The sequence below is a fragment of the Cydia strobilella genome, chromosome 14 (assembly GCF_947568885.1).
Source record: "Cydia strobilella chromosome 14, ilCydStro3.1, whole genome shotgun sequence".
NCBI classification, from domain to species: Eukaryota; Metazoa; Arthropoda; class Insecta; order Lepidoptera; family Tortricidae; genus Cydia; species Cydia strobilella.
In genome coordinates, this window is record NC_086054.1 from 6,585,452 (window position 1) to 6,610,734 (window position 25,283).

Here is a 25,283-nt window from a genome sequence, read left to right on the forward strand (position 1 = left end):
TCATCACCGGAAACTTTTCAGTGCGGGATCAATTTCCAATTCTGAGTATTCTATTCGCGTTTGCGAGAATGCTTAGGGATGGGATCGGTTTCTATCGATGTTATCGGCACATCGATAGTTATTTTTTAAACTATCGACAAACAATGTGAGATGCTATGCAATGCAATGTCTATGTGAGCAATGTTTACGAGACTACGAGATTCAAAATAGATAAATTAACCATGAGACCAGCGTTATTAAATACTTGTATGAAAATGATAAACAAAGAAATCTAATGCACAGCTTACAGACTTTTAGAAACCCACTATTGATAAAAAAATCTTTAATTGAACGAAAAAATATACAGCATTGATTTGATTTTAACCAACTGTGCTATCGAAGACACAACCCAGACTCCACCCAAGTAATTTATTTTTCCATTACGTTTCTTAGTTTTTCATTCCCTATAAACTTTTGTTTGTTTAGTGCTTTGTTTAACTAAAACATAAATTCATTCTCTGCTATGGACACAAAAGGATAAAAACACAAACTGAAATATCTTTCATTCAAATAATACGACTCCCTAAGGCATAAACATATTTAATAAAAAATCCTTCATCTGAACAACTCTCCGGCTCTTCTGGCTCCCACGACAATACCCTCCCACGTCTCGCGGCAGACCTGTTCGATGTAGATAGGATCCAGGTGGAATCCTTCGAAACCACCCTGGAGACCAGGCAACTCATAAGTATAAGACAACGGGACACCGATCAGATGCGCATAGTCCTCAGAGGCACCGGACGCGCCATACCAGAGCACCAAGACTGCGTTGCCGACGGTATAGTTAGGGAAGTTAGGCAGTTTCTGAGCATCGATCGCGGTAGCCATATTGACACCAACAGTATGGAGAGCGAAAGCGTTATTAGATAGAGATCCGTCATGACCCCATCCGTAGAGGATCATGCTACCGTAACTGTGCATGGTCAAGTATAAAGCCATACGGTGAAGGTATTGATGAAGCAGGTCCCTCACTACTCTGGTTTCGATCTCGGAGAAGGGTTGGCTCCCACCGTATGTGTCTGAGCAAGGTGAGGTGCTGGTGCTAACAGTGCCCCAGAAGAAGTCAAAGTTGCGGTTACCGTCTACTCCAGGACATAAGCTGCTCCAGAGGTGACTGTCAGTTGAGCGAGTTTTGCGCCAGAAACGATCCTGAAAATGCAAATATCACCTTTAAAGGTCTCACTATTTGAAAGTAAATTAAAGTTACGCAATTGAATTTTGGTACAGACCAGAACTACGGTCATGCTGATGTATGATGTATTAAGGCCAATATATAAATATTCAAGTAAACGGAATGAAGATCCAATTTAAGTTACTCTTACCGATGAGAAGGTAAAAGCATATCCATCAGGATTGACCACAGGCAGGATGATCCAATCAAAGTTCTCCAGAAGATCAGGCTCAGTCACATCTTCAGTCAACTTATGAATCATCCAGGTAACCGAAGGTGGGGAAATCCACTCCCTGGCGTGGATACCGCCATCAATAAAGATCACGGGTTTCGTCTCATCTTGGAAGTTTGTGGTGGAAATCTTCAGGTAGTAGATGGGGCGGCCTTCGAAGGAATTTCCGGGGCTGACCAAAGTGACGGTATCAGGGAAACGAGCTGCAACGTCGAGTATGTAAGCGTAGATCTGAAAAATGTTTTATATACAAAGCAAATAAATATAACATGAGTTTCTACAACTTGGACTAGGAAAAATACCGATACGAAAAACTTGCAACGAGAATCTCTCTCTCTCTTTCTCTGAACAGTTTTACCTATAACTATTTCTCAGAATGTTTGAAGTTATAAATGTGGTTGACAACGGCAAGGTTTATTCCCGACTACTTATATGCGATTGTTTGCATCATGGTATGTAATTAAAAAGAAAATAGTTATAATTACTCTAGATTTCTCCCGAACTAAGCTAACTTCTAATACAAAAATAGCATTTGAGTTAAGGAACTACCGAACGCTAAACGTCCATCTCATATTTGTTTTTTGTAAGTAACCTCAATTATTATTTGCGAGGTACATAGGTGTATATGTGGAGCCATGGTTCAGGAGGACGGTCACCATGGCCTTAGTTGTCAGAGGTGCGCGGGGCGTTTTTCACGTCACCATGCGATAAATGAGGTAGTTCGCAGGGCTTTGGTCTCAGCCAATGTTCCCTGTGTCCTGGAGACTCCGGGATTGAGCCGGGCTGATGGCAAAAGGCCAGATGGTCTTACATTGGTTCCTTGGCAGAAGGGTCGGTGCCTCTTATGGGACGCAACGTGTGTTAGCACCTTTGCCCCGTCCCATCTGAGTCACACCATCGGTGCTGCTGGTTCAGCTGCGGAGTATGCGGCTAAACAGAAGCATACGAAGTACTATGCCTTGGAACCAATGTATGATTTTATACCAGTTGCGGTGGAGACTGCAGGACCTTGGGGTGCGGAGGCTAAGGAGTTTGTGTGGGAATTGGGTCGGCGACTGAGAGATAGGGGTTGCGATCCTCGCTCCGGATCGTACCTGGTCCAACAGATCTCCTTGGCAATTCAACGGGGCAACGCTGCCAGTGTCATGGGGACGTTTGGGCCGGCTACGGTCCGGGGTGGCACCATAGCCTAAATAGTTTAATTTAGTGGTTAAGCTAGACAAAGCCTGTTGCGGATTACATCATTTGTAAGTCGATGACGAAGCCTGTTGCTGATTTGCTTTTGTGTCCACTTGACGAAGCCTGCGTTGCCGATCACGATCTATGCATGGATGTTATTTACTGTTTTATTTATTGTGACGTGAAAATAAATGATTATTATTCCGACGTAGTTATAAATAGTTATTAGGTATTACTTATATTTTTAACATACCGTTTCTAGAGTTTGATAGTTATCATAAGGAAGATTTCTTCCGCCATTCCTCATCAAGTCGCGTGCCTTCTTAGCCGCAATCAGTGTATCGTCATAGTCCAAGGCACTGCAAAAATAAGAAATTTAATTGAATAATGATAATTTGATTTCAAAGCATTAAAAAAGTTGTGGCTTCGATCGCAAATACATACAGTATCATATAGTACATCATTAGTATCTGGAAGAACCAGGCGAATTTCGCCTAATTATTAGAAAACTTACTTTTGCAATGTTTGCTTAATAAAGTCACTTTATTTTACTGATAGATTTTACTCTCTTTATTGGCACACCTCAGTAAAAGATACAGCATACAGAAAACAATTGATTAAGGATATAGGTAGACAACAGGCGGTCTTATCGGTGAAGAGCAATCTCTTCCAGAATGATCTAGGTAGGTAAAAGCTTTTACCCACACAGACCACGCTATGATAGAAGCAGAGTCTGGACACGGTTCAACATACTGTAGGTAAATAATATTTAACCAATAGTAAGTATGCAAAGCAAAACAATAAATTAATCAGTGGGTTGATTAGTTTCATATACCTAATCCAACCAACGTCATTAACAAAAGCGGAAAGATAATTAAAAACATCGATAACATACATAAAGTAGGCTAATATTTGACGTCGGTATTATCTTGTATAGATGAATTTCATGATAAATGTCACGTATTACCTACAAATTAATAGTATCACGTATCCTTCAAAGGAATGATTTTCGGGATGAATGTATTCTTTATGGAAATCCAGGTTATAAGATGTAAGTCAAACCTGTTCAGCTATTTTTGTGTGATCAAATATTCATGTTTATAATATTACTCGTAGATTTAAGATCCTCGGAATTACAAATTGACAGATTATTAATACAGTAATGTCTATCACCTCGGTAAGTATTTAGGCACATTCAGAGAAATGGTGTATTTAAAGAGATTATCGCATTGACATCCTCATTAACAAAGGATAAGCCCAGTCATATTGGTAAAGGTGGAAAAGTCGTCGTCTAGTTTGATTATCTCGAACTTAGGTTAAAAATTAAGCACCCGCCAGTTAAACTCGTTACGAAAACTGGGGACCTAGCCAAGTGAAAATCCTTCAAAAATACGCCAATAGAAACTTTACCCTTTACCGCATACAAAGCCAAATACGGCGGATATGAAATTCAACTCTATTGACAGCTATTAAAGTTTAAATTTAAACAAATATCTTTTATTACATGCAGTTATTAAGTAACATTCTTACTTTTCGATTGGTATTTGTCGATAAACGATTGTCATCTTGGCTACAGACCCTGAAACTGTATTAGGAAGGATAATACCTACTCGCTTATTAGGTCTTACCAGACTTATGATGCGGTGGTTTGGCCAATCGCCATTGGGTACCTAAGTTAATTTTTGACAGAACCATCTACCTACCATCAAGTCAACAGTAGCAATCTATAGGTACTTTATAAAAAAAATGAAAACATTGCTAAATCTACTTACGCTTTTACATTCTCAGCATGCACCTTGTACTCGATAGCCAAGTCTTCTAAAGCCTTGGTGAAGCCGGCCTGATATTTTGGAGCCACCAGAACAACGCCCTCGCGTTGAACGATGGGGTGACTTAGAACATCGACGTTATACTGGTCGATGATCGGTCCGAAAGCCTTCAGCTGTTCAGCGGACGCTGGTCCTACATAGTAGGATTTCCATCTGTGATTGAAAGGTATTAGGATTCAGAAATGGTGTAAAGTCTACTATTTGGTTAGGTTATTATTTTGGTAGCATATCTTTGAAGTAAGTTCTTCTTTATGGGTGCCTTATGATTGGAAATTGAAACAAGCATAGGTAGCAAGTAGCAAGACATTTACAAACAAAAATGCCGCCTGATAAATACAAAAAGAGAAATTAATTTATAATTTACCAGACTTTGTGTAAATTATATGCCAGACTCAGCTGAAGAAGTGTGCACGGCTTACGTTCTAAACTCTAATATTTAAAATTAAAATTTACTTACCCCTCATATTTCTCGTGCTTGGCATACGCCAAAGCGAACAACAGAACCACGGCTAGTAACCTCATTGTGACGAATGTGTACAAAAGAGAATCGCGGTCTATACTTATACTGGCAAAGTTCGAGAGATAACTCGAAAGATATAGATAAGTTTACAATCTTAAGTTGTTATCTTACCGATCTCCACCTATGCGGCGGCCACCTCACCAACTCCCCTCTCTTTTGCACGTATAGGTGTCTAGAGTAGAAAATTTTTCTTCGTTTGATAACATTTTACTAGTTATTGCGGATGCAACTACGCTCGCGGGCGTTTCGCTAATTTATGTTGTTGTTCTCCTTTGAATTATTTATAATAAGGTAGAGGTCGGACAGGTCGATGGTCTGCGAAGGCCGCGGAGATCAACTCCCTGGCGTGGATACCGCAATCAATGAAGATCACGGGTTTCCTCTTGAAGGGGGCGGCCCAATGTAACAGTGTCAGGAAAAAAAGCGGCGATGTCAATGAGGTTAGCATCGATCGGAAAAAAGTTACCAACATATTATCTGATCATTTGATGATGCGTCAAAATAGTGTCTCAGGAAACCTTCAACGATATTTTTTTTCGATGTCGCCTTTTTGGTAGGTACTCAAGTTGACTGCCGACTTCCGATGCCGCCTGGTTAGTATGTGGACGCTCAAAACCATATCAGACCATTGTCGTCTGGCGGTGCTACGGTGGGAAACTGCGGACTCAACTGCTAGTGTGTTGTCGGAGAGGTGGCAAGCCATTGCCGGCAGGCAATAATCGCTTTAGTGTATAAACGTTATTGGCCTAGGACGGCAGGCCGCCCGATAGGACCAGTCTTCAGGCGGACTATAACGAGTGTGGCCCTATGCCCCGCGAGGTAGACATGTAGTTCTACTAGTAGTAAAAGATTCATAAAATACGCAAATGCCAATCCCACGGGAAATACGTAAACAATGTTTCCAAATATTATTGAATGACGTTGCTAGGATTATTGCTAATCAACGAAATAGCCTTAAAACAATTCTGATATTCTTATACAGATTACAATCAGGAAAATACGCGATTGTAAGTAGTTGATAACCGGCTATTCGTCATGATCATGCATCGCTGTCTTCTTATTAATGAAACATATGGATTTACTAATGTATTGATTTGTATTTAATCATTCCATCCATCATTAAACATACGAATTAATGACAACTCATTTAAGATAAATCTGACCAAGAGCATGTCAGACCATGCATGCTGGTACTCTTTCACAATAGGCTAACTTAGCAGGTTTTTTTTGTAAGATTTTGTGGATAAGACACCCAAAAATTACTTTTGTTGCAGAATGACTTTGGTGTCTTTGGTAGTTACTTTACTATTGTCTAAGGTGTAAGAGCGTACACATATTTTTGAAACTGGGAATGTATATATATTAATGCCCTTGACTGTACATTAAATATTAACAAGCGATAGTTGCAAGTAACCATTAGCCACAGTGTCCACTTCTTATTCGACGTCTAGCGCGAAACGACACGACGCGAAAAGAACATGTAACTCATGTAAGTAGTGTTGTCTTAAGTAGGTATAGGTATATTTATTTTGTATGAAATTTTGCCCAAATACGATTGTTTTTATTTTATTTTATTTGTTGTGTTTCTGCCGATGAGTAAGGTTACCAGAGCTCAGCGAGGGTGCAGAGTGTTAGGGTCGGCAACGCGCATGTAACACCTCTGGAGTGGCAGGCGTCCATAGGCTACGGGGACTGCTTCCCATCAGGCGGGCAGTATGCTTGTTTGCCACCGATGTAGTTAAAAAAAATATAAACAAATTTTCAGGTTCATGGGCGAGTCGCATATTCGTCTCAACGTAAAATGATTTGTTTTCTCGTAATTTTTATATCGCTTTTTTCTACAAAGAGAAAATAGGTACCATGTTATCGGATACGCTCATCACGTGAATGTGTTAACCAATATTAGTTATTTTATTTTGGAGTCAGTTCAAAACTCGAATTTTTCGCAAAATTACTTAAAGGTTTTCTGCTTAAATCCACAATAATTTGCGATATCACATCAAAGGCGTAACAACAAATTATTATCTACAAAAATGTCTGATCGATACACCAATTTCGTTCTTAATGCTTTTCCGATAATTTGGGTTCGAGTTACAAGAATTTATCGTGAGGTACCTTAACACTCGCGTTCTTTGAGTAAACTAAGACTGATATAAATTTTCTTTCGGCAAGATGGGAAAATATGGAGCTTTCGCTGTCTTTTCTCGCCTATGTTTTACAGGATTCGAATCGAAACGTTATTAACTGTCAGTGGCCGTGAGATTTTAGGTAAACAAACAACCGTTCTAATTTTAATACTATATAGTTACCTATGTAACCAACTATAGTTAGACAAATCATTTCAAAAACGCGGCTGAAAAATATATCCAAGCTTGGTTGGATGGTTTGACAATATCGCGTTATTGTTTTCTGCCATTTATATGTACACTTAAATTGAATTAATGTTTGATTTATTATTTATAAGCCAAACGAATGTTATTTAAAAAAAAACCTTTCAAAGCTATCTATCTGTCTCTACATGGTCAGAGAGGTCTACATCAGAAAAAAAGATTTTTAGTAAAATAGTAGTAATGTATTACTAAATTGTAAATAAATAGGACTGTATGTTTGTTTCATCATTTATTATAACATAAATTATTTCTTAAACCTCGCCCTATAACTGTCAGCCGCGTATCTGGCTCCTTCCTTGATACCCTGCCAAGTCTCAAATCCAGCCTGCTCTATAAAATCAGGATCAACCAGAAAACCGTTCACCGTATTGTAACCATTCCTATACGCTGGCAGCTCATAGGTATACGCTAGAGGAATGCCAAGAGACTGGGCATAATCTGAAGTAGTTCCCGAAGCAGGATATAGGAGTAGAGCACTGTTCCCAACTACGTAGTTGCTGTTAGAAGGCCATTTGACAGCGTCAATAGCTTGAGCCATCCTAACGCCAACCATATGGATGATTAGTCCATTTGGGGGCAGTTGACCGTCGCCGTAGCCATAGAGCATCCAGCTTCCAAAACTATGGATGTCTAAGAACAGCTCTATCCTGTCGCCATAAGCCAAGGTAATATCCCTAATGATGGCAGCCTCAGGTTCGGAGAAGGCGCTGTTGCCGTGAAAAGTTTCCGAGCATACGGAGGCACTGGATGCTTGGGACCATTGGAAGCCGAAATTGCGGTTCAGATCGACACCAGAGCACCAATTTCCGACCATGAAGCCGGTTGCACGGTTCTTGCGCCAAAAACGACTCTAGAACATAAAATTGTACTTTAATATCATCGGCAATAGATAAAGACTTTTGTTTAATCAGTGTTATCTATGCGTATACAGGTCATGGAGAGCTAAAGCTACCGATTTGACTTTCATGTATACACAAACAAAACACAAATAAATGGCGTTAACGATTAACAAAAATAAATGGTTTTGGAATAATAAGACGATACTAACGCTCGTGTGGGTAAACTCATATCCATCAGGATTAGCGATAGGTAGGATAATCCAGTCTATATTCTGCAGAAGATCCTGCTCCTGAATGTCAATCACCAGTTTCTCAATGGCGTATAGAGTGGCAGGCAGTGTGACCCATTCACGAGCATGGAGCAGAGATTGCATGTAGACTATGGGTTTGCTCCTATCCTGTAATTAATAATAAAATATTGTTAAATAGGTTTGTCTTGTAAGATCTTTTCCTTGTCTTAATATTTATTAAGTAATGGAATTTAGCTAAACAAAGTGAACCCCTAGATCTATTAACCTAGAAGACGCTAACAGCTGACATAGAGCTAACAGCTTCGGCGTTTAAAGCCAACGGTATTACAATACAACTATGGTAGACCAGCATCGTTTGTGGTACCGTGCTGTGGAAGAATAGCTTATTTTGGCGGTATACCTATCCCCGCCAAACGATTTGTTTTTATTTAATTTTAGGATATTAGCTTAAGTTTGCAGATTCCTTTTTATATTTATTGCTGCTTCAAATACAATGTTTTGTCAATTTACATACCATTACTATACTTTATTTGCATACTCGCTAGCCTTGCTTTTTACACAAAAAATAGTTGTAGGTACACTAGGTATACAGACGATGTAAGTCCTGAAAAAACAATATACCTCGAAATTTGTAGTGGAGATCTTCAAATATTTGATATCACGACCTTCTAAGCTTCTTCCTGCAGACACAACTGTGACGAGGTTAGGATACCTATTGGCAAGCTCGACTAGGTAAGCATCAACCTGAAAAAAATACATTAAGTGAGTGGTAATCGTAAAGATCACTTGAATATTGTTCTATACCAACCCTTAAGGATGACACGCTACGCGCTAGAACGGTTCAGGCCCCATAGCCAACGTGCAAATCGTTAACGCTCCGGAGTGGTATCGTAGTCATCTCTCTTTATTACTCTTCCACACTAGTGCGACAGTGATAGTTGCGTTTCGTTCGCTACGGAGCGTTAACGATTGCACGTTGGCTACGCACCCAGGTTTGGGCCGAGGCATCCGGCACTTCGTTTTCTATTACCGATCAATGATCACCGGATTACGTGATGCTTTCTATAGAAAACTGAAGTATCGGACACCTCGGCCCGGACCCGGACCGTTCTAGTGTGAGTCATCCTTTAATCTGACAGTCTTTAGGGACCGCATCATATACCTAGTAAATGGTAACTTAGCTTTCCTAAGCTAGGAAAGCTAAGTTACCATTTTCTAGGTCTAGTCCTCTAGACAGTAAGTATTTTATTTCCAATGCTTTAGGGACAAACTGTCTAAGTTATTACTCGTACCTAAATAAAGGACCCATTATAGTAATGTTGTTTTATTGACATCATCTTCTAATAAGATCACTTACACTATCAGAGAAAACTGAATAGATAGAATACGTTTTCCTTTAAAGGGCCATAATGGCCATATGGGGCATTTTCTATGAAAAGGGACCTTATAGTCGATGGCGCTTACGTCACGTGGCATTGTATTTATATCGGAGCATCGTTAATAATGGCGTGAGCGCCATCGACAATAAGGTCCCTTTTTACAGGAAATACCACATATATGTAATTCGCAACTCGTGTTGATTTAAAACATCCCCTTCGGTTGTGTTTTAATTAATCGCCACTCGTTGCGAATTTCCTATTTATCGCACTTGTATCGTAAATATCGTAATGTACTATTATTGGTATAAGATACAGCTTAAAGAAAAACAATTGATCAGTACAAAATAAAAGTGAAATAGAGCGGTTTAATTATAAAAGTGGATTTTGTTTCTTTTTTTTTTTGTTAAAGTAGTATGGTACCCTACCATTCCTATTTCTGTCATTACTAAATTCAATGAATTGTTCAATACTTACAGCCGCATATCTGTGGATTGTGTCGAAGGATAGGCCAAATCTACTACTAGTCCTGTTGCTTTTGGCTGCCGCTTCAGACAACAGTTTGTCTTCCAAGTCCAATTCCCTGTAAGTAAAAATTTGTAAAAGGTTTGACAGCATTTTAAGATTTCTTTATGTATTATATAAGGCATCTTGTAATTTTTAATGAAAAATTTATTTACATACAAGATATATACAGTGGTACTACGTAAACGAAATTAATAACTAGCTTAAATCTAAAATAGGCCCTTGAGGCATTGTACCAAGGATGCTGGCGGCATTTCCCCGCTGTATCGAAATGCTGATACGTTGTGCGAGAAAGCCGCCAGCTCTTCGGTAACCAGACGCTTCGCGATTTCTGCAAACAATCTTAATCTTAATCTTAATCTTTTCTACTTTTAAATCTTGTAATTAAAAGGTGAACGTATTATGTTCGTGAAAGAATAAAATTGTTTAATTTCGGAAATTTTAGTTTTTGTCCCCTAGTAGTGTATCACCTATCTATTTATTTAATACTATTTATTTTAAGATGCAGGTTTTACGTTTTATTAGCAGTAAAGTGTCTGTAAGTAAGTAAGTACCCATTTTTCTATGGCAATATAATTATTATCTTGAGTACAAAGTCTATGCACATAGAAGATAAGTATAATAGAAATGTGATCTATATTATCTTATCGTATCTACTATATCTTTGAAAATGAATCGCAAATTTTAAACTGATTAAATACCGATTTACTCGGATTGATTATATTTTTTATAATCGTTGACAATATAAACATCATTAGATTCATTAGTTAAGTAGAGTCTACTAACTAATGAATTTAATGATGTTATCAACACACTTGCTCAAAACGACGTTTTTATTCCACCGATTTTTGGCTCATAATCCAAGATATTACACGCGTGCTCTTTCAGTGTATTATTCCACTCGTGCTTTTTCATTATATTATCCGACTGAGTTAAGAAGCTAACTGATTGCTAATAATATGCATGGAAAGGGAGCCTTCTTTAATTGGATTCGGATTCGCGCACCGAGGGTTCCGTACTTTTTAGTATTTTTTGTTATAGCGGCAACAGAAATACATCATCTGTGAAAATTTCAACTGTCTAGCTATCACGGTTCATGAGATACAGCCTGGTGACAGACGGACAGACGGACAGACGGACAGACGAACAGCGGAGTCTTAGTAATAGGGTCCCGTTTTTACCCTTTGGGTACGGAACCCTAAAAACGAAGTTTCGGACCTTTCGGCCCGGACCGGGACCACACTAGCGTAAGTCATCCTTTAAGGTGACATTCGGCAGTGACATTGGAAAATCAGTTACAACGTAGAATTTATTGCGTAAGATTACGGGTAACAATTGAATGAGTTTTCAAATCACGTTTACGGTTATTATCCGTGATGGAGCGGATACTTACTCTTTCACATTTTCTACCGCCAGTCTGTAGCCAATTCCAGCGGCTTCTAAGCCATCTTGTAACAGAGATCGAGCTGCCTTCGATACCAGGACGGTCGCAGGGTTACCCTGGCCACCATGGGCCCACACGTCTAGGTTCAGACGATGCTCCAAATCCCCGAGGAAAGATCCTTGCTCTTCGGTTTGAAGATCGATTTGGTATAGGGCGTGGCTGGAATATTTAATTATAAAATTGATATACATCTCTTCATCAGTTCTTTAATTTCAAATAAATAAATTTTATTGGAACAAATTAATTAAAAATATAGTAACAAAACTTATAAACTAAACGTAACTAAAATATACTACCTATCCTAAACCTTAACTAAAATAAAAATTTACCCCTCGGTAAGGTGCCGTAGATGCTGGCAGCTTAGTTTCATATGTAATTATGATCTTTTTTTTCTTTATGTGCATACGTTTAGGTTTTAGATTTTAAGTTTTGACATGTATTTTTAGTCTAATATATGTAAATTGGGTCTCTATCGTTTCCCATATAGTTTTAAGTCAATATGTATTGTTTGTCCACATTTTCGTTAGTCATAATTTGGACGCAATCAGAAACGCGTAAATTTACAGGATTGCCATAAAATAAACCTAACCTAACCTTAAACCTGAGGAAAATCCTAAAAAGCGGTTTCAGAGTTATGACTAATGATAATATGACAATCATTACATTATGACTCAATAATTATGTCAAACAAAGGGACCCCATGAAAATTATGTACCTGCCTAAATGTATGACGTGTAAAAAGATTGTATTTTTACCAATAAACAATTAAATGAATTATGATAAAAACACAAAGATTATGTTTACTGTAACAACACTTGGTAAAAAGCATTTTTTAAATGATAAGGAGAACACCTGTTTAACCTAATTGCAAAAAAAAAAGATACGCCGTTGATATATCAGTAGGTACCTAGATATTACTAGATAAACATCACTAGAGTGAGACCAAGTTAAATCTGCACCGATTTGTCAAGTGTGAAAGTACCATCAAAATCAAATTCGGGACATACAGTCAGCATCAAAAGTAACGGATCAGACATAAGACTACTAAATACATGCCAAAAGTAACTACCAACTACCATTATCTAACAACTGAACAAAAAGATATATGTCTCTATATAAATACCAAATAGATTGTGGAATGCTTTTTAACGCGAACTGTAGAAATATCTCTTTATTTGAAAGAGTACTCCAGGGTAGCATCAGTTATTTTTGGCGCGTTGATTCATCGGAATGGCAGTTCAGACTTTGTTGCTGCAAAATCTGTGCAAAGTTATCTTAGACAGACGGATTCTAATACTAATATTTTTTAAATTCTAAATTAATATCTACCTTTGTTTACTCACCCATCATAAATTTCATTCTTGGCGATAGCAGAACAGAAGGCCAAACAAAACAACAATATGATTTTATTCATTTTGGCCATCTTCTATTGGCTACCAGTTTTGAACTGATTTGTCAATTTCAGCTCACCGATTATTTGATAAGCGGTTTTGATTATAAGCTGGTGAATCAATCTCAGATAAAACTCATTTATTATCGAATTATAAATACCTGACTAGATATTAAATTAACAATTTGGTTTTTCCGGTTGATGATATTCCGGTTTATTTGCTCCTTTACGATTAAGCCAAGGCATTAGGTACTTATGTATTTTATAAAAAAGTACTAATACGAGTACAGCTTAATATCTTGCGAAGTTATTTTTACAATTAAGTGTCTATGAAAAGTAAAATTTAATTAATGCAAAAAGCACTGATATCGCTTTTGATTTGACGTGCTTATGAAAAAACAATATTAACCTACGAGTAAATATTTTAAATGCGAACTTGCTACACAGTATACTCTTCGGAAGAATTTTTTTCTAGGCATTTAACGTAGTTACTTATTATATTTGACGTGTTTGCCACGCTGCATGTTCTATCAGATTAGCTATCGACTGATTTAATCAATCATTATTTTCTTCTACAGTCAACAGTCTATAGTCTGTACCTTGATCTAACAATAGTATTTTTTATATCATTATCATAATTATGAAACAAAAGTATTTATCGATAAAAGGTTATCGACACCCGCCACCACTACCTTCCGTTTTCTTGGCCCCGAATGCTAATGTGAATCCCGAAGAACTTTCCGATGAATTTAGGTGCATCGTTGCAGCAAGCCGGTATCGGAATCTTTTAGCCCTCTCTAGCCCCTTTAATCCCCAATCGGCTAATTGCTCGTTCAGCTAATGCCGTTGTTCTAACTTGCTGACCATTGGTGGAGCTTATGTCTTTGTAATATGGTTTATGTATTAGTTAAGTTGACTGGTATTTAATTGGGGATCAAATTGGATCTTCAGCTTACCTGATTCCACCAGAATTGTTATGATATTTAGAGGAACGAATGCTGACTGTCGAGAGGTAAGCCATCCGGCTTCAAAGCCAGAGGTGGCGATTTCGAAACCCGGCTCCTACCGAACTTACGAGTATGTACGAAATGTCATGTGACATTTTCCGAATGCTCTTCCGTGAAAAATACATACGTACTCGTACTACCTAACCTACTCTACCAGTACCCATGCCACGAGTTACTGACAGTGTCAAAACTGTACAACGATAAAAAATCGACCAAGTGCGAGTCGGACTCGCGCACGAAGGGGTTCCGTACCATTACGCAAAAAACGGTAAAAAAAATCACGTTTGTTGTATGGGAGCCCCACTATATTTATTTTATTCTGTTTTTAGTATTTGTTGTTTTAGCGGCAACAGAAATACATCATCTGTGAAAATTTCAACTGTCTAGCTATCACGGTTCATGAGACACAGCCTGGTGACAGACGGACAGACAGACAGACAGTGGAGTCTTAGTAAAAGGGTCCCGTTTTTACGCTTTGGGTATGGAACCCTAAAAATGATGCAAGTTTATACTGATACTGCTAACCTTACTTTTGACGGCACTCATTTACTTATTGACAATGATTAGACGATATTAATGAGACCACTTTGTTTTTTAATGCAGAGTTTCTAGGGGTTCTTCTGTCTTTTTTATAAGGCCAGCTAACTGGTACCATAATATTACACTGTGACCGGCAATACGAAGATATACAAAATTAAAAACATTGTAGGTATTTACAAACGTTTACGAAGCTTTAATTTGCTGTTAATTTGTTTGAAAAAACAACGAAACAAATGCTACTTTATTTGGTTTATGAAAGGTTCTAATTAGATTGAACGAATATATACATTGATAATGAACTCATGTGCTTGAAGGCTCATGCCTTCGAAGATAGTTATTTGGCATACTATCTTTGTTAAATTAATCTTTTAAAGCTAGTTTTCTACGTAGGTAAAAAACGCGTTATAAAATATGTAATCATCGTCTAGGCAAATCCCAGCACTACGTGTAGGTATGAAGCCTACATCTCATTGAAAGGGTTAAAAACCGTATCACCGACCGAAATTCGCTTTCTCTCTTGCTCTAAAACTACAAAAAGAGAAGCAACTATCGATTCCATCGGCACCAAACCTATTTCAAATGCCGTGACCGTTACGTTTCTTTTTCCAAAGTCAAAATACGTGCACAGAAAGTCAAGGATACTATTCTTGAGGTTTACCGAGCTTTGGTCTGTCTATACACAAGGTGGCTTCCTGCCAACTTCAACTGGAATTAATAAAAAACACTGTGTACCTCTGTTCGGTCTTTGTCTCTCGTTAAGACTAGAGCGATGGAGAAGGAGATAGACGATCTTCGAAATTCGATGTTCGCATTAAGCCCCCCATTATGTAACATCAGTAATGTAATGTAGTAATATAATCTAAAATCAAACCTTTATAGGAACCGTGTAAGGAAAGTCCTTCTACGTATGTATTGTTAAGTAAATTCTTATCATTTAATTTAGATTGAATGTCTTAAAGTATATCTATTTATTTTTCCTACAAGTTTCTCTTGTCCCATAGTATACCCCACCTAACCTTAATAAAATTTGAAAAACGTGTAGTCAGTCCAAATAATATATACTATCCACTATGTATAAAGGGACCCACTGATTATATGTCCGCCGGATGATATCGGCCCGTCAGTTAGAACAAAAATTTGACAGTTCCGAACAACTGACAGGCCGATATCGTCCGGCGGACTGATAGTCAGTGGGCCCCTTTAAGCCCACTGACTATCAGTCCGCCGGACGATATCGGCCTGTCAGTTGTTCGGAACTGTCAAATTTTTGTTCTAACTGACGATGACGGGTCGATATCGTCCGGCGGACTGACTAGTTGGCTTGAGTCTAATGCTCTTCCAGCGTTGAGAACATCGCCAGGTTAATCGGAAATTTCTCCTTGTCCTGCAACTGTACCAACGGTTGTTCTAAACGAGAACTATTCGGTACAGAATGTCTGTTAAATTTTTGTTGTTTCTATTACTTAACTCTTTTCGTTTTACGTGCTTACCGTTATTATAGTTTATCGAAATTCAATTTATAAAGGAAAATGAGGAATGTCGAGATCCGACGCCGCACTAAGGTACGTGACGTGGATGACGTCTGCCAAGCAAAATGATGGCAGGTGGACCAAAATTTTGACGGATTGGTGGCCGCTTTCGAATGAAAGAAGCGCCTGACCTGGACATGGCTAGCCCAGGATCAGGATAAGTGGCGTACACGAAGATAGGCATATGCTCAGCAGTTAGCGACAGGAGAGGCTAAAATGATGATATTTATGATAACGGAAAAGAGTTAATAACCGAGAGAGAGCGAAGGGTGAGCTTCTTTATAGATGTATTATTCTTTAATGATTGTTTGTACTCAGACTATTAACTAAACAAAAAAAAGATTCGCAGGCACCTGTGGAGGTAAAAACAACCAAGAAAACAAATTTCTCGTAAACCGCGACGGTAAGTACCTACTATTTATAATTAACATTCGTATGTCTTGTCATAATCAAAAACACAACTGCCTACAACAAAAGATAAGATTAAAAAATAATTAAAATATTTTTAATCTACAATCTGTTAGTTATCGAACCTTAATGTCACGCAAAAATTGAACATATCTAGTTAATACAAAAATTATCCGATTGCAAAGCACAATACAAATTCTTCGCAGAAAATTAAATAAAGCCCACTGGTAGCTATTTAATATTCCCATTTCTTAGTAATAGAATTTCCATCCGAAGCAGTCGAAGAGACGGTGCAACAAATCTTATCGGAACGTATTAAATTTTGAGAGAGGGTCGTTATTGCAGAGTTTAAAATGAGATTTTCCCTTTCTTCGTAAGGGATCAGTTTCCAATTTGGTGAGACATTTCTACTTCAAATCAGTTTTATTTAAATAAGCACTGAGTTGTGACCAGAAATATTTTTGTAGCTCATTTTGACTAAGTACCTACTAGAAAGACAAAATATGGCTCAATTTGATTGAAATTGAATTTATTTATTTAAGGCATAAATCCCATATAGTGAAAAACTATTGAAATGTTTTTATAAGTGTTTTCATCTAGCAATGGGACGATACACGAGTTAAGTATTTTTAATACATTATTTTCAAAATATTTCGAGAATTTGTTGCATAAACCTGCTTTATTATTATGAGTATTCCAAACTCCAAACAAACAAACAAAAACCAACTTCATTTAATTATATTTGTTTTAATTCTAGTTTATCAAATTATCAGCAGCGACGGCCACAGCACGCCAAACATCTTCGGTAATGCCAACTATTTCATTTTCTGGCAAAATAACTCCATCAGTTCCTCGTCTCACAATATCAATATTAAAAGCATACAACACATTATTACTTCTAGCATAATCTGAACTTGTACCAGACGCTCTATCTCCGTAAGCTACCGAGGCTACATCCAGATGATATTCATCTTGCATTGCTGCTACCATTTCCATGCCGAGCAAATGGTTTTGTCTGAACGTACCACTTGCAGCGAATTCATACTGCCAAGGATAAGAGATATAGCCTCCACCATTCTGTAGAGAAATGTACATGCTGATCCGGTCTTTGTAAGTATCTACGATGCTTTGGATGAATTGTGTTTCGATTTCAGAGTTTGCTTCAGCACCAGCATAAAGGTGGCTGCAAGCACTGGAACTAGAATCGGCTCTGGACCAGTCGATGTTGAAATTTCTGTTGATATTGACGCCAGGACAAATGAAGCCCCAATTGCTTTTCGTGCTGAGATTCTTCTCCCAAAGACGAAGCTGTAAATGTGCAAAATAAGGCTTTTAAGATTTATTCACACAACCGAACGTAAAAATATTAAAAATATATTCACTGTTTTCATAGCAGATTTTTTAGTCTGGCTGTTATTTTTGGTTATATAGCTTTCTATATCTACATTCATTAACCAAAAATAACACCAATAAAGCCAAATAAAGATCAGTTCTAGTCCGCCAGTATCTAGGTAAATAAAGAAGCATGACCTTGCAATTTTTTTTTATATACCTACTACTTACATCAGTATGCGTGTATTCATATCCATCAGGATTTACTACAGGTACAACAATCCAATCAAAATTATCTAAATATCTCGCTTGGTTACTTTCTAATACTTCTTCTACAATCTTTAAAGCAGAGGGAATAGTGATCCATTCCCTTGGATTTATTCCTCCCTCGATAACAATAATGGGCTTGTTTTCTTCGCCACCGATTCTAGTTAATTTTAGATATACCAAAGGTCTGTTAAGATCAGTTGAACCAAATTCTACAACTTCAATAGCAGTGGTCTGAGAATCTTCATAGGCATTTCGTATTTTGTATATGTAGTTCAGTATCTGAAAACAAGGAAACAAGGTTAAAATTGTAACAGGATTTTAGTGTAATAAACCTGATATATGTTATAGTTTCTAATAAATGGAGAAAGAAGCTCAAATAACAAAAATTCTTAGGGCATTGGTATATTGAACTAACGTAAATACTGCCAATAGTGGCAATTTACGTGAAACATATTAAAGCGTATTGCAAGCTAAAGGTTTTATAAATAAACATTGGGCAGGACGTGGCTATCTAGTTCATTAACTGTAGTAAGATACTAACTGTGTTATACCGATAATAATCGTCAAAGCCAAAAGTGATATCATACTCTTCACTTTCCTCGGTTACGTCAACCTCTTCAGTTCTATCGTCTTCGTCAGTAACATTCGTTTCTTCACTTTCATCGCCACCGTCTCCATCTTCATCAGTGACCTTAGTTTCATTGCCACTATTCTCGTCTTCATCAGTGACGTTAGCTTCCTCAGTTTCATTGCCATCATTCTCATCTTCATCGGTGACGTTTGTTTCTCCGGTTTCATTGCCATCATCCTCGTCTCCGCCAGTGACGTTATTTTCTTCAATTCTATCGTTTTCATCTCCCTCGCCATCGGATCCATTTGTTTCATTGGGGTATTCGTTATTGTAAGCGGTGCTTGGCACCTTCTTTGTGACACTTGATTCCTTGGCAGACAAGTATCTATAAATATATAAAAATATGTTTATCATTGGTTGATAAAAATATCCATATGTTGGTGTGTGGTATATTTACCATTTCGTAGCAACATCCATGACAACGTCATCTAGTTGCATAGTGGTTAACTACGAGAGTAGCTATTTTTATATTGGAATGTCTTTACCCATCACGGAACAATGGTGTTCGGGACATTTGGGAGGCATGCGCGAAGGCGAAGTCAACACGTAGGTGCCCTTTGGACACTTTAATGAGATGTAAGGGGTAAATCGAGCGAATGCTGCCCCTGCCCGTGTCATGGGACGCACGCAGAGGCAGCACCCAACAGGGTGTAAGGACTGATGAGAGTTGATGAAATCTAAAATAAACTAGCTCTTGGGTGAAGGCGAGGCATAAGGAAATATAACTAGACTATCTATTTCGATGTTATTCTAACTTTTAGTGGTATTTTACAGCATTAAAAAAGGGGAGTACTTCATTAACTTACGTGTATACATCTTCAATAGCAATTGCCTTGTCAACTTGCAGCTCATCAAGCCTTTCTTCAAACCAGCTGAAGTGTGACGGAGGCACCATGGCTAACCCTGTGACGCCATACTTGAAGTTTGGCTTTATCCAGTAGTCTAATACATCTGCTTTTAACAGATATAAATTTTCCTGCTGCTGTTGTGAGGTGAGTTTTACATTGTAAACTTTGTACCTGCAGAATTTATGAAAGAATAATCTTAGTCGTTAAATAACTTTGTATATTGTATTGATATAATACATATTAACCTCTCGTGAGTATATGATAGATATGCTGACCAAATCATTTGACAACTTTTTGCGTTTTCAACAAAAAAAAAATGTGCTCTAAACGGCACCACCTAGGTTTGAACTTACGATTTATGGCCACCACATAACTACGAAAGGATAATAAATGGGTTATTGTGTTAATGTTTGTTAAGTGTGTCCTCAAGTTCAAGTGTTCAAAACAGGCAGTTTATAAACTGGTCTATTTTCTCATATAAGAATACTTACGAACTAACATAATAATCTCGTATCTAACACTGCTATTTAAAGTTAAAAGGCAGTAACTGTATGCATCCCATACAGAACAAGATCAAAGTTAAAATATAAGTAAAATTTTGATAATGCAATAAATCTCACTGAAAATGTAAGCTGTCTTACTTACCCCATGTACAATTCATTTTTAGCAACCACTAGAGGCACCAAACTTATCAAAAATAACAATAACATTTTACAAAAACTTAAATTATTATGTTCGACTTTCTTGACACACTATTACGGGTGGTATCAGGGTAGCAAGATTATAGATAATGTTTAAATAGGTACTTTATAATATTTCCAGATAAACAATCAAATATTTATGATAAACATGACAGTAGTGATTGATGGGGGTGCCTTTGAAACTTATTGTTAATTAATATGGTGATTGTCAACAACATTAGTAACAATAAATACCACCACACTACCGCCACCAATAAATGTATCACTAATGACGTAATGACTTAAAAGAAAACAAGGGTAATTTATTATTGTTTTTTTGTAGATATAAAGTATCAATAATGTCAATTAAATTATAACTGTATGTGTTACTTCTGATTTTTGAATGACAATGTTAAAAAAAAATCGATTTCGGTGCGTCCCATTGGCACATGAAATTAGTACCTACTTACTACCTACTAAAATCCGAATAATCTTCTTGTAAGCATTGGTAGTAATACGTTTTGTTACTTTTGTTAATAAAACAACGAATCTCATATTGTTCTCAAAATAGTAGGTAATTAGGTTTTATTTTTATGTCTGGCGGTATGTAGTTTAATAAAATAATTTAATATGGACGAATAAAACGACAGTTTGCATATTAAACGCCTTTAAATTACAATTTATTTTGCATCAATCTTCGTTCTGTAGCTCGCCACTGCGCTTCTGGCTCCTGCCTTAATACCTTCCCAGGTCTCAAATCCAGCCTGCTCAATAAAATCAGGATCCACAAAGAATCCGGCACCAGTTCCAAAGCCAAATCTATAACCCGGCAGTTCAAATGTATACGCTAACGGGACTCCCGAAGCCTTCGCATAGTCCATAGCAGACCCTGATGCATCGTACAACACTAAAGCGACGTTACCGACTATATAGTTGTTGTTCCAACTCATTTTGACAGCGTCTATTTCTTGAGCCATTTGGACAGCGACAAGGTGAAGGTTCAAACCATTGGCTGGAAGAACACCATTTCCGTAACCATATAAGATCATGCTTCCAAAACTGTGGATGTCGAGAAACAGTTCCAATCGGTCCTTATGCTCGTTGATGATATTCCTGATGATGTCCGTTTCTGGTTCGGAGAAGGGAGCGCTCCCGTGGAAAGTGTCCATGCAGACGATGTTGCTGGAAGCTTCGGACCAGAAAGCATCGAAATTGCGGTTGAGATCAACTCCGACGCACAAGTCGCCGACCATGTAGCCGACGGCACGGTTCTTTCTCCATAGACGTTGCTAAAATTAGATTTTTAATTAAATATATATTATGATGATAATATCAAAAACATAATTAGCCATTCGCTAACTGTTCAATACACGATAAATAATAGGTATAAATAAAATACTAAATACTGCTTTTCAATCCAACTGGAGGGGGGGCAGTCATTATAAAGAGGTGTCTTCTTTATAGTCTACTAATGGCAGTCGGATCATTCCAAAAGCTAATAATAATGCAGCCTAATTTCTGTCTGTGACATATATCGCCTAAAACCGGCCCGGCGCAGTTTCGGGCACCGAAACGGCAAAACTTAGAGCTCATTAGACAGTTTAAACACCCTAAAACCTAAATTAGTCGTGCCTCAACTATAATCTAAAATATTTTACATCAGTATGCGTGAACTCGAACCCGTCAGGGTTGGCAATAGGCACGATGATCCAGTCGATGTTCTGCAGCAGGTCTTGCTCGGTAACGTCAATGACGAGCTTCTGTATCGCGTACAGAGTGGCTGACTGCGTGATCCATTCACGGGCGTGTAGTAAAGACTCCATGTACACTACTGGTTTACTGGTATCCTGGGAAAAAGGAGTTAAATAAAATTAAAATTGTGCAAGTGCCACTTAAGGCCAACACATTGGAGGCAAAAGGGAATCTTGAATTGGGCTTTATTGTAAGAATTAAATTGTATGCTACTGTTTGAGACTATACCCGTGCTTTGTCCATGACTAATGCCATTTAATGATTCTCCCAAACAATCAATCTGTTTGCGTCTATCTCTATAACAGCTTATTGATTATTCTAGCTAATATAGCTGATCCTACATCCCGGTAACGATACCTACCTCCGTATATAACTACTACTCCGTATACTTATTTGATACTTTATGTATTTGTAATTGTATTTCACTAACCTTCATTAATTAATTTTAAGATTTGCTGTACCTACTAACACTATATGGATCTAGATATTATGATTCGAAATAAATAAATAATTGAATTTAATTGTATATATGCGAGTCTTCCATATCCACCTTTATACGCTCTACGCTAGCAACATCTATGTGGATAGGTATATCCACCTAGAAAAAATTTTAGAAGTAGTAAAGTACTTATCCGACCTACCAACCTGAAAGTTAGTGGTAGATATCTTTAAATACTTGATGTCTCTGCCTTCAAAGCTTTTGCCAGCGTTAACCAAAGTAACAACGTTTGGGTATGCGCTTGCCAATTCTTCCAAATATGCGTCAATCTGAAAATTAAAGTTACATACTTGAGTATTTATGGGCTTACCATAGAAAAAAAAATGTACAATTTATAATATATTTTATAATCTCTGTCCCTGACTTTGCGTAGTGGAGTCGTTATAAACCCATATTTTACTCCATATTGGGTTGAATTTCAAAAATTCCTTTTTTAGTAGGTACCTACGCTACAACATGTTTCAAATTAAAAGCTCAATTTTTTCCAATTTTCAACTGGCTGTTCAAACAGTTTTGTCTTATGAGTGGTATATATTTAGATTACCTCTTCATATCTGTAGACTTTATTCAAAGGCAAAGCCGAAGCCGATGCTCTAGAAGAAGTGCGGCTCTTGCTTGATGCATTTCCGAATAATTTGTCTTCCAAATCCAACAAACTGAAATTATGTATACAATTTTTTTATCAAATAATGTAGGCTCAATATTCTCTTTGTTATAAAAGTATTAACTAGGTAATTATCCTTATATCAGTAGTACGATGACGAAAGCAAATCGAACAATATTTTCTACTGTGTGGTTTGAAAAATACTATGCTAAAAATGCTCTCTTTGACTCAAGAAAATTACAGCGGGCTTACGGACGGATATTGTCAAAATTCAACTATCATTTTTTTATGTAGAACAAATACTGACAAAGTATACAAATCGACATGCCTTTGTCATTGTCTGTTATCTTGCAAAATTTGACAATGCGGCCGTGAAATTGTCATATCACTTTCTGCCACTTTATTTCATTCATTATCATCAACATTTTGGGCTCTTTAAAATCGTCACGATGAGAAGTAGTATGACTGTTTAAAGAAAAGTACAGTCAGCGATTGTTTGTATCAACTAATTTATTCTGTGCATAGGAGGGGTGGTATCCAGGTATAAATTAAATTAATTTGAAATAACTTACGCCTTCACATTTTCCACTTCCAGCTCAGCCTGTATCCCTTCATCCGCCATCAGATCCTGGAACATCTTGCTCCTGGCTCCTGACACCATGACCATACCTGGATGGTCCAGGGTCGCTTCCGACCATATATCCAGCCCGAAATCCTCCTCCAGGTCTTTAAGCAGTAGAACATGGTCATGATCTTTTACGGTGACTTTGAAAATTTGATGGCTGTAAGCAAGATAGCATTATTATTTACGATGTGTCGATGAAGGCTCAAAACATGGGATACGTCTTTACCAAACTAAGACGGAGTTGGGCGAGACATGTAGCCAGGCAGAGTGAGTGATAATGTGAATGGTGGCTGCTTTCGGATGCAGAAAGCGCCTGACGTCCATTAGCTCGTTGGGTGGACGACATTCGGATGATTGCGGATTCTGGATGTGATTAGCTCAGTGGGCGATAAAAGTGTGTCGAGTACAAATTCTCCATTCATTATTTTATTGCTTCCAAAACGGGAAGTCGTAGTTCGAACCTCGGCTGTTACTAAAGGTTTCATTTTCATTGCGACGGTAGCAGCATTACTGCTGTAGTTTTGCAGCAGTAGGAAATTTGCGAAGTCGCTGTCTACCTTCTATAATAAAATGAGTGACCGATTGAACGTTCTTATTGCAACAGCAATACGGCAACGCCAGCAACGTATTGGGATGGCAACTGCAGCTGCATTACTATGGCGGCTTGACTGCTGCGGCGTTGTCACTGTCAATTTGCTTGATAAAATGAGTGACGGATTGAACGCAGTAGTTATGCGTTAACGAACATGAAATCAGATTATATCGCGTATATTGAATACATATTAACATAATTTGTTTTGCCAAGGTAATTGACACTGACAGCGCCCATGTTAACGCAAGTACCAGCAGTAATGCAGCAACAGTAATGCGGCTGCAGTTGCTATCCGAATGACACCTTTAAAGAAAATGAGACTGATATATGTCGTGACAGTGACGCCCAGCCGTGGGACGTATAGGTATACCTATGCTGCAATGGTATTTATGATAATGATTTTACTTAAATTCACTTAAACTAAACTCACCCATCGTAAATTTCATGTTTAGCATAAGCTAAACTAAAAATTAAAAACAATGCCACAGCCCGAAACATGACTTTAGCCGGTCAGAAACTTCGCCACAGTGACAATAATTAATTTGATTGATTCGCCAAATGATTACTTTAATCTATAGATACGGTATTTCCAAAATGAAGCGTCTCAAAACTTTTTGACGCCATTCAGTATATATATTTATAATATACTTAATCGCTGATGACAAGTTGTTATTTCACAACATATTTCTCATTAAAATGTAAAAAACCGGACAAGTGCGAGTCGGACTCGCCCACCAATGGATCCGTGCTTTTTAGTATTTATTGTTACAGCGGCAACAGA

At 37.7% G+C, this 25,283-nt stretch overlaps 4 protein-coding genes across 4 annotated transcripts; all 4 read right to left on the reverse strand.

Moving 5' to 3' along the window:
* Window positions 1–563: 563 nt before the first annotated feature.
* On the reverse strand, window positions 564–5,024 carry LOC134747085 (carboxypeptidase B-like). Its single transcript, XM_063681652.1, has 5 exons — window positions 4,908–5,024; window positions 4,394–4,603; window positions 2,875–2,980; window positions 1,362–1,673; window positions 564–1,188 (listed from the first exon to the last, which is right to left on the reverse strand). The coding sequence occupies exons 1-5, from the start codon at window positions 4,970–4,972 to the stop codon at window positions 595–597; spliced, it is 1,287 nt and encodes a 428-aa protein (XP_063537722.1). The 5' UTR covers window positions 4,973–5,024; the 3' UTR covers window positions 564–594.
* Window positions 5,025–7,597: 2,573 nt separating this feature from the next.
* LOC134747115 (carboxypeptidase B-like) lies at window positions 7,598–13,243 on the reverse strand. The gene is made up of 6 exons (XM_063681693.1): window positions 13,139–13,243; window positions 11,745–11,954; window positions 10,304–10,409; window positions 9,072–9,194; window positions 8,409–8,597; window positions 7,598–8,210 (listed from the first exon to the last, which is right to left on the reverse strand). The coding sequence occupies exons 1-6, from the start codon at window positions 13,216–13,218 to the stop codon at window positions 7,605–7,607; spliced, it is 1,314 nt and encodes a 437-aa protein (XP_063537763.1). The 5' UTR covers window positions 13,219–13,243; the 3' UTR covers window positions 7,598–7,604.
* Window positions 13,244–17,416: 4,173 nt separating this feature from the next.
* Window positions 17,417–20,465, reverse strand: LOC134747383 (carboxypeptidase B-like). Its single transcript, XM_063682008.1, has 5 exons — window positions 20,396–20,465; window positions 19,709–19,921; window positions 18,813–19,227; window positions 18,233–18,550; window positions 17,417–17,977 (listed from the first exon to the last, which is right to left on the reverse strand). The coding sequence occupies exons 1-5, from the start codon at window positions 20,458–20,460 to the stop codon at window positions 17,423–17,425; spliced, it is 1,566 nt and encodes a 521-aa protein (XP_063538078.1). The 5' UTR covers window positions 20,461–20,465; the 3' UTR covers window positions 17,417–17,422.
* A 615-nt stretch (window positions 20,466–21,080) lies between these two features.
* Window positions 21,081–25,046, reverse strand: LOC134747351 (carboxypeptidase B-like). Its single transcript, XM_063681985.1, has 6 exons — window positions 24,933–25,046; window positions 23,858–24,067; window positions 23,226–23,337; window positions 22,828–22,950; window positions 22,089–22,277; window positions 21,081–21,719 (listed from the first exon to the last, which is right to left on the reverse strand). Exons 1-6 carry the CDS (start codon window positions 24,998–25,000, stop codon window positions 21,111–21,113), a joined length of 1,311 nt encoding a protein of 436 aa, XP_063538055.1. The 5' UTR covers window positions 25,001–25,046; the 3' UTR covers window positions 21,081–21,110.
* Window positions 25,047–25,283: the final 237 nt, after the last annotated feature.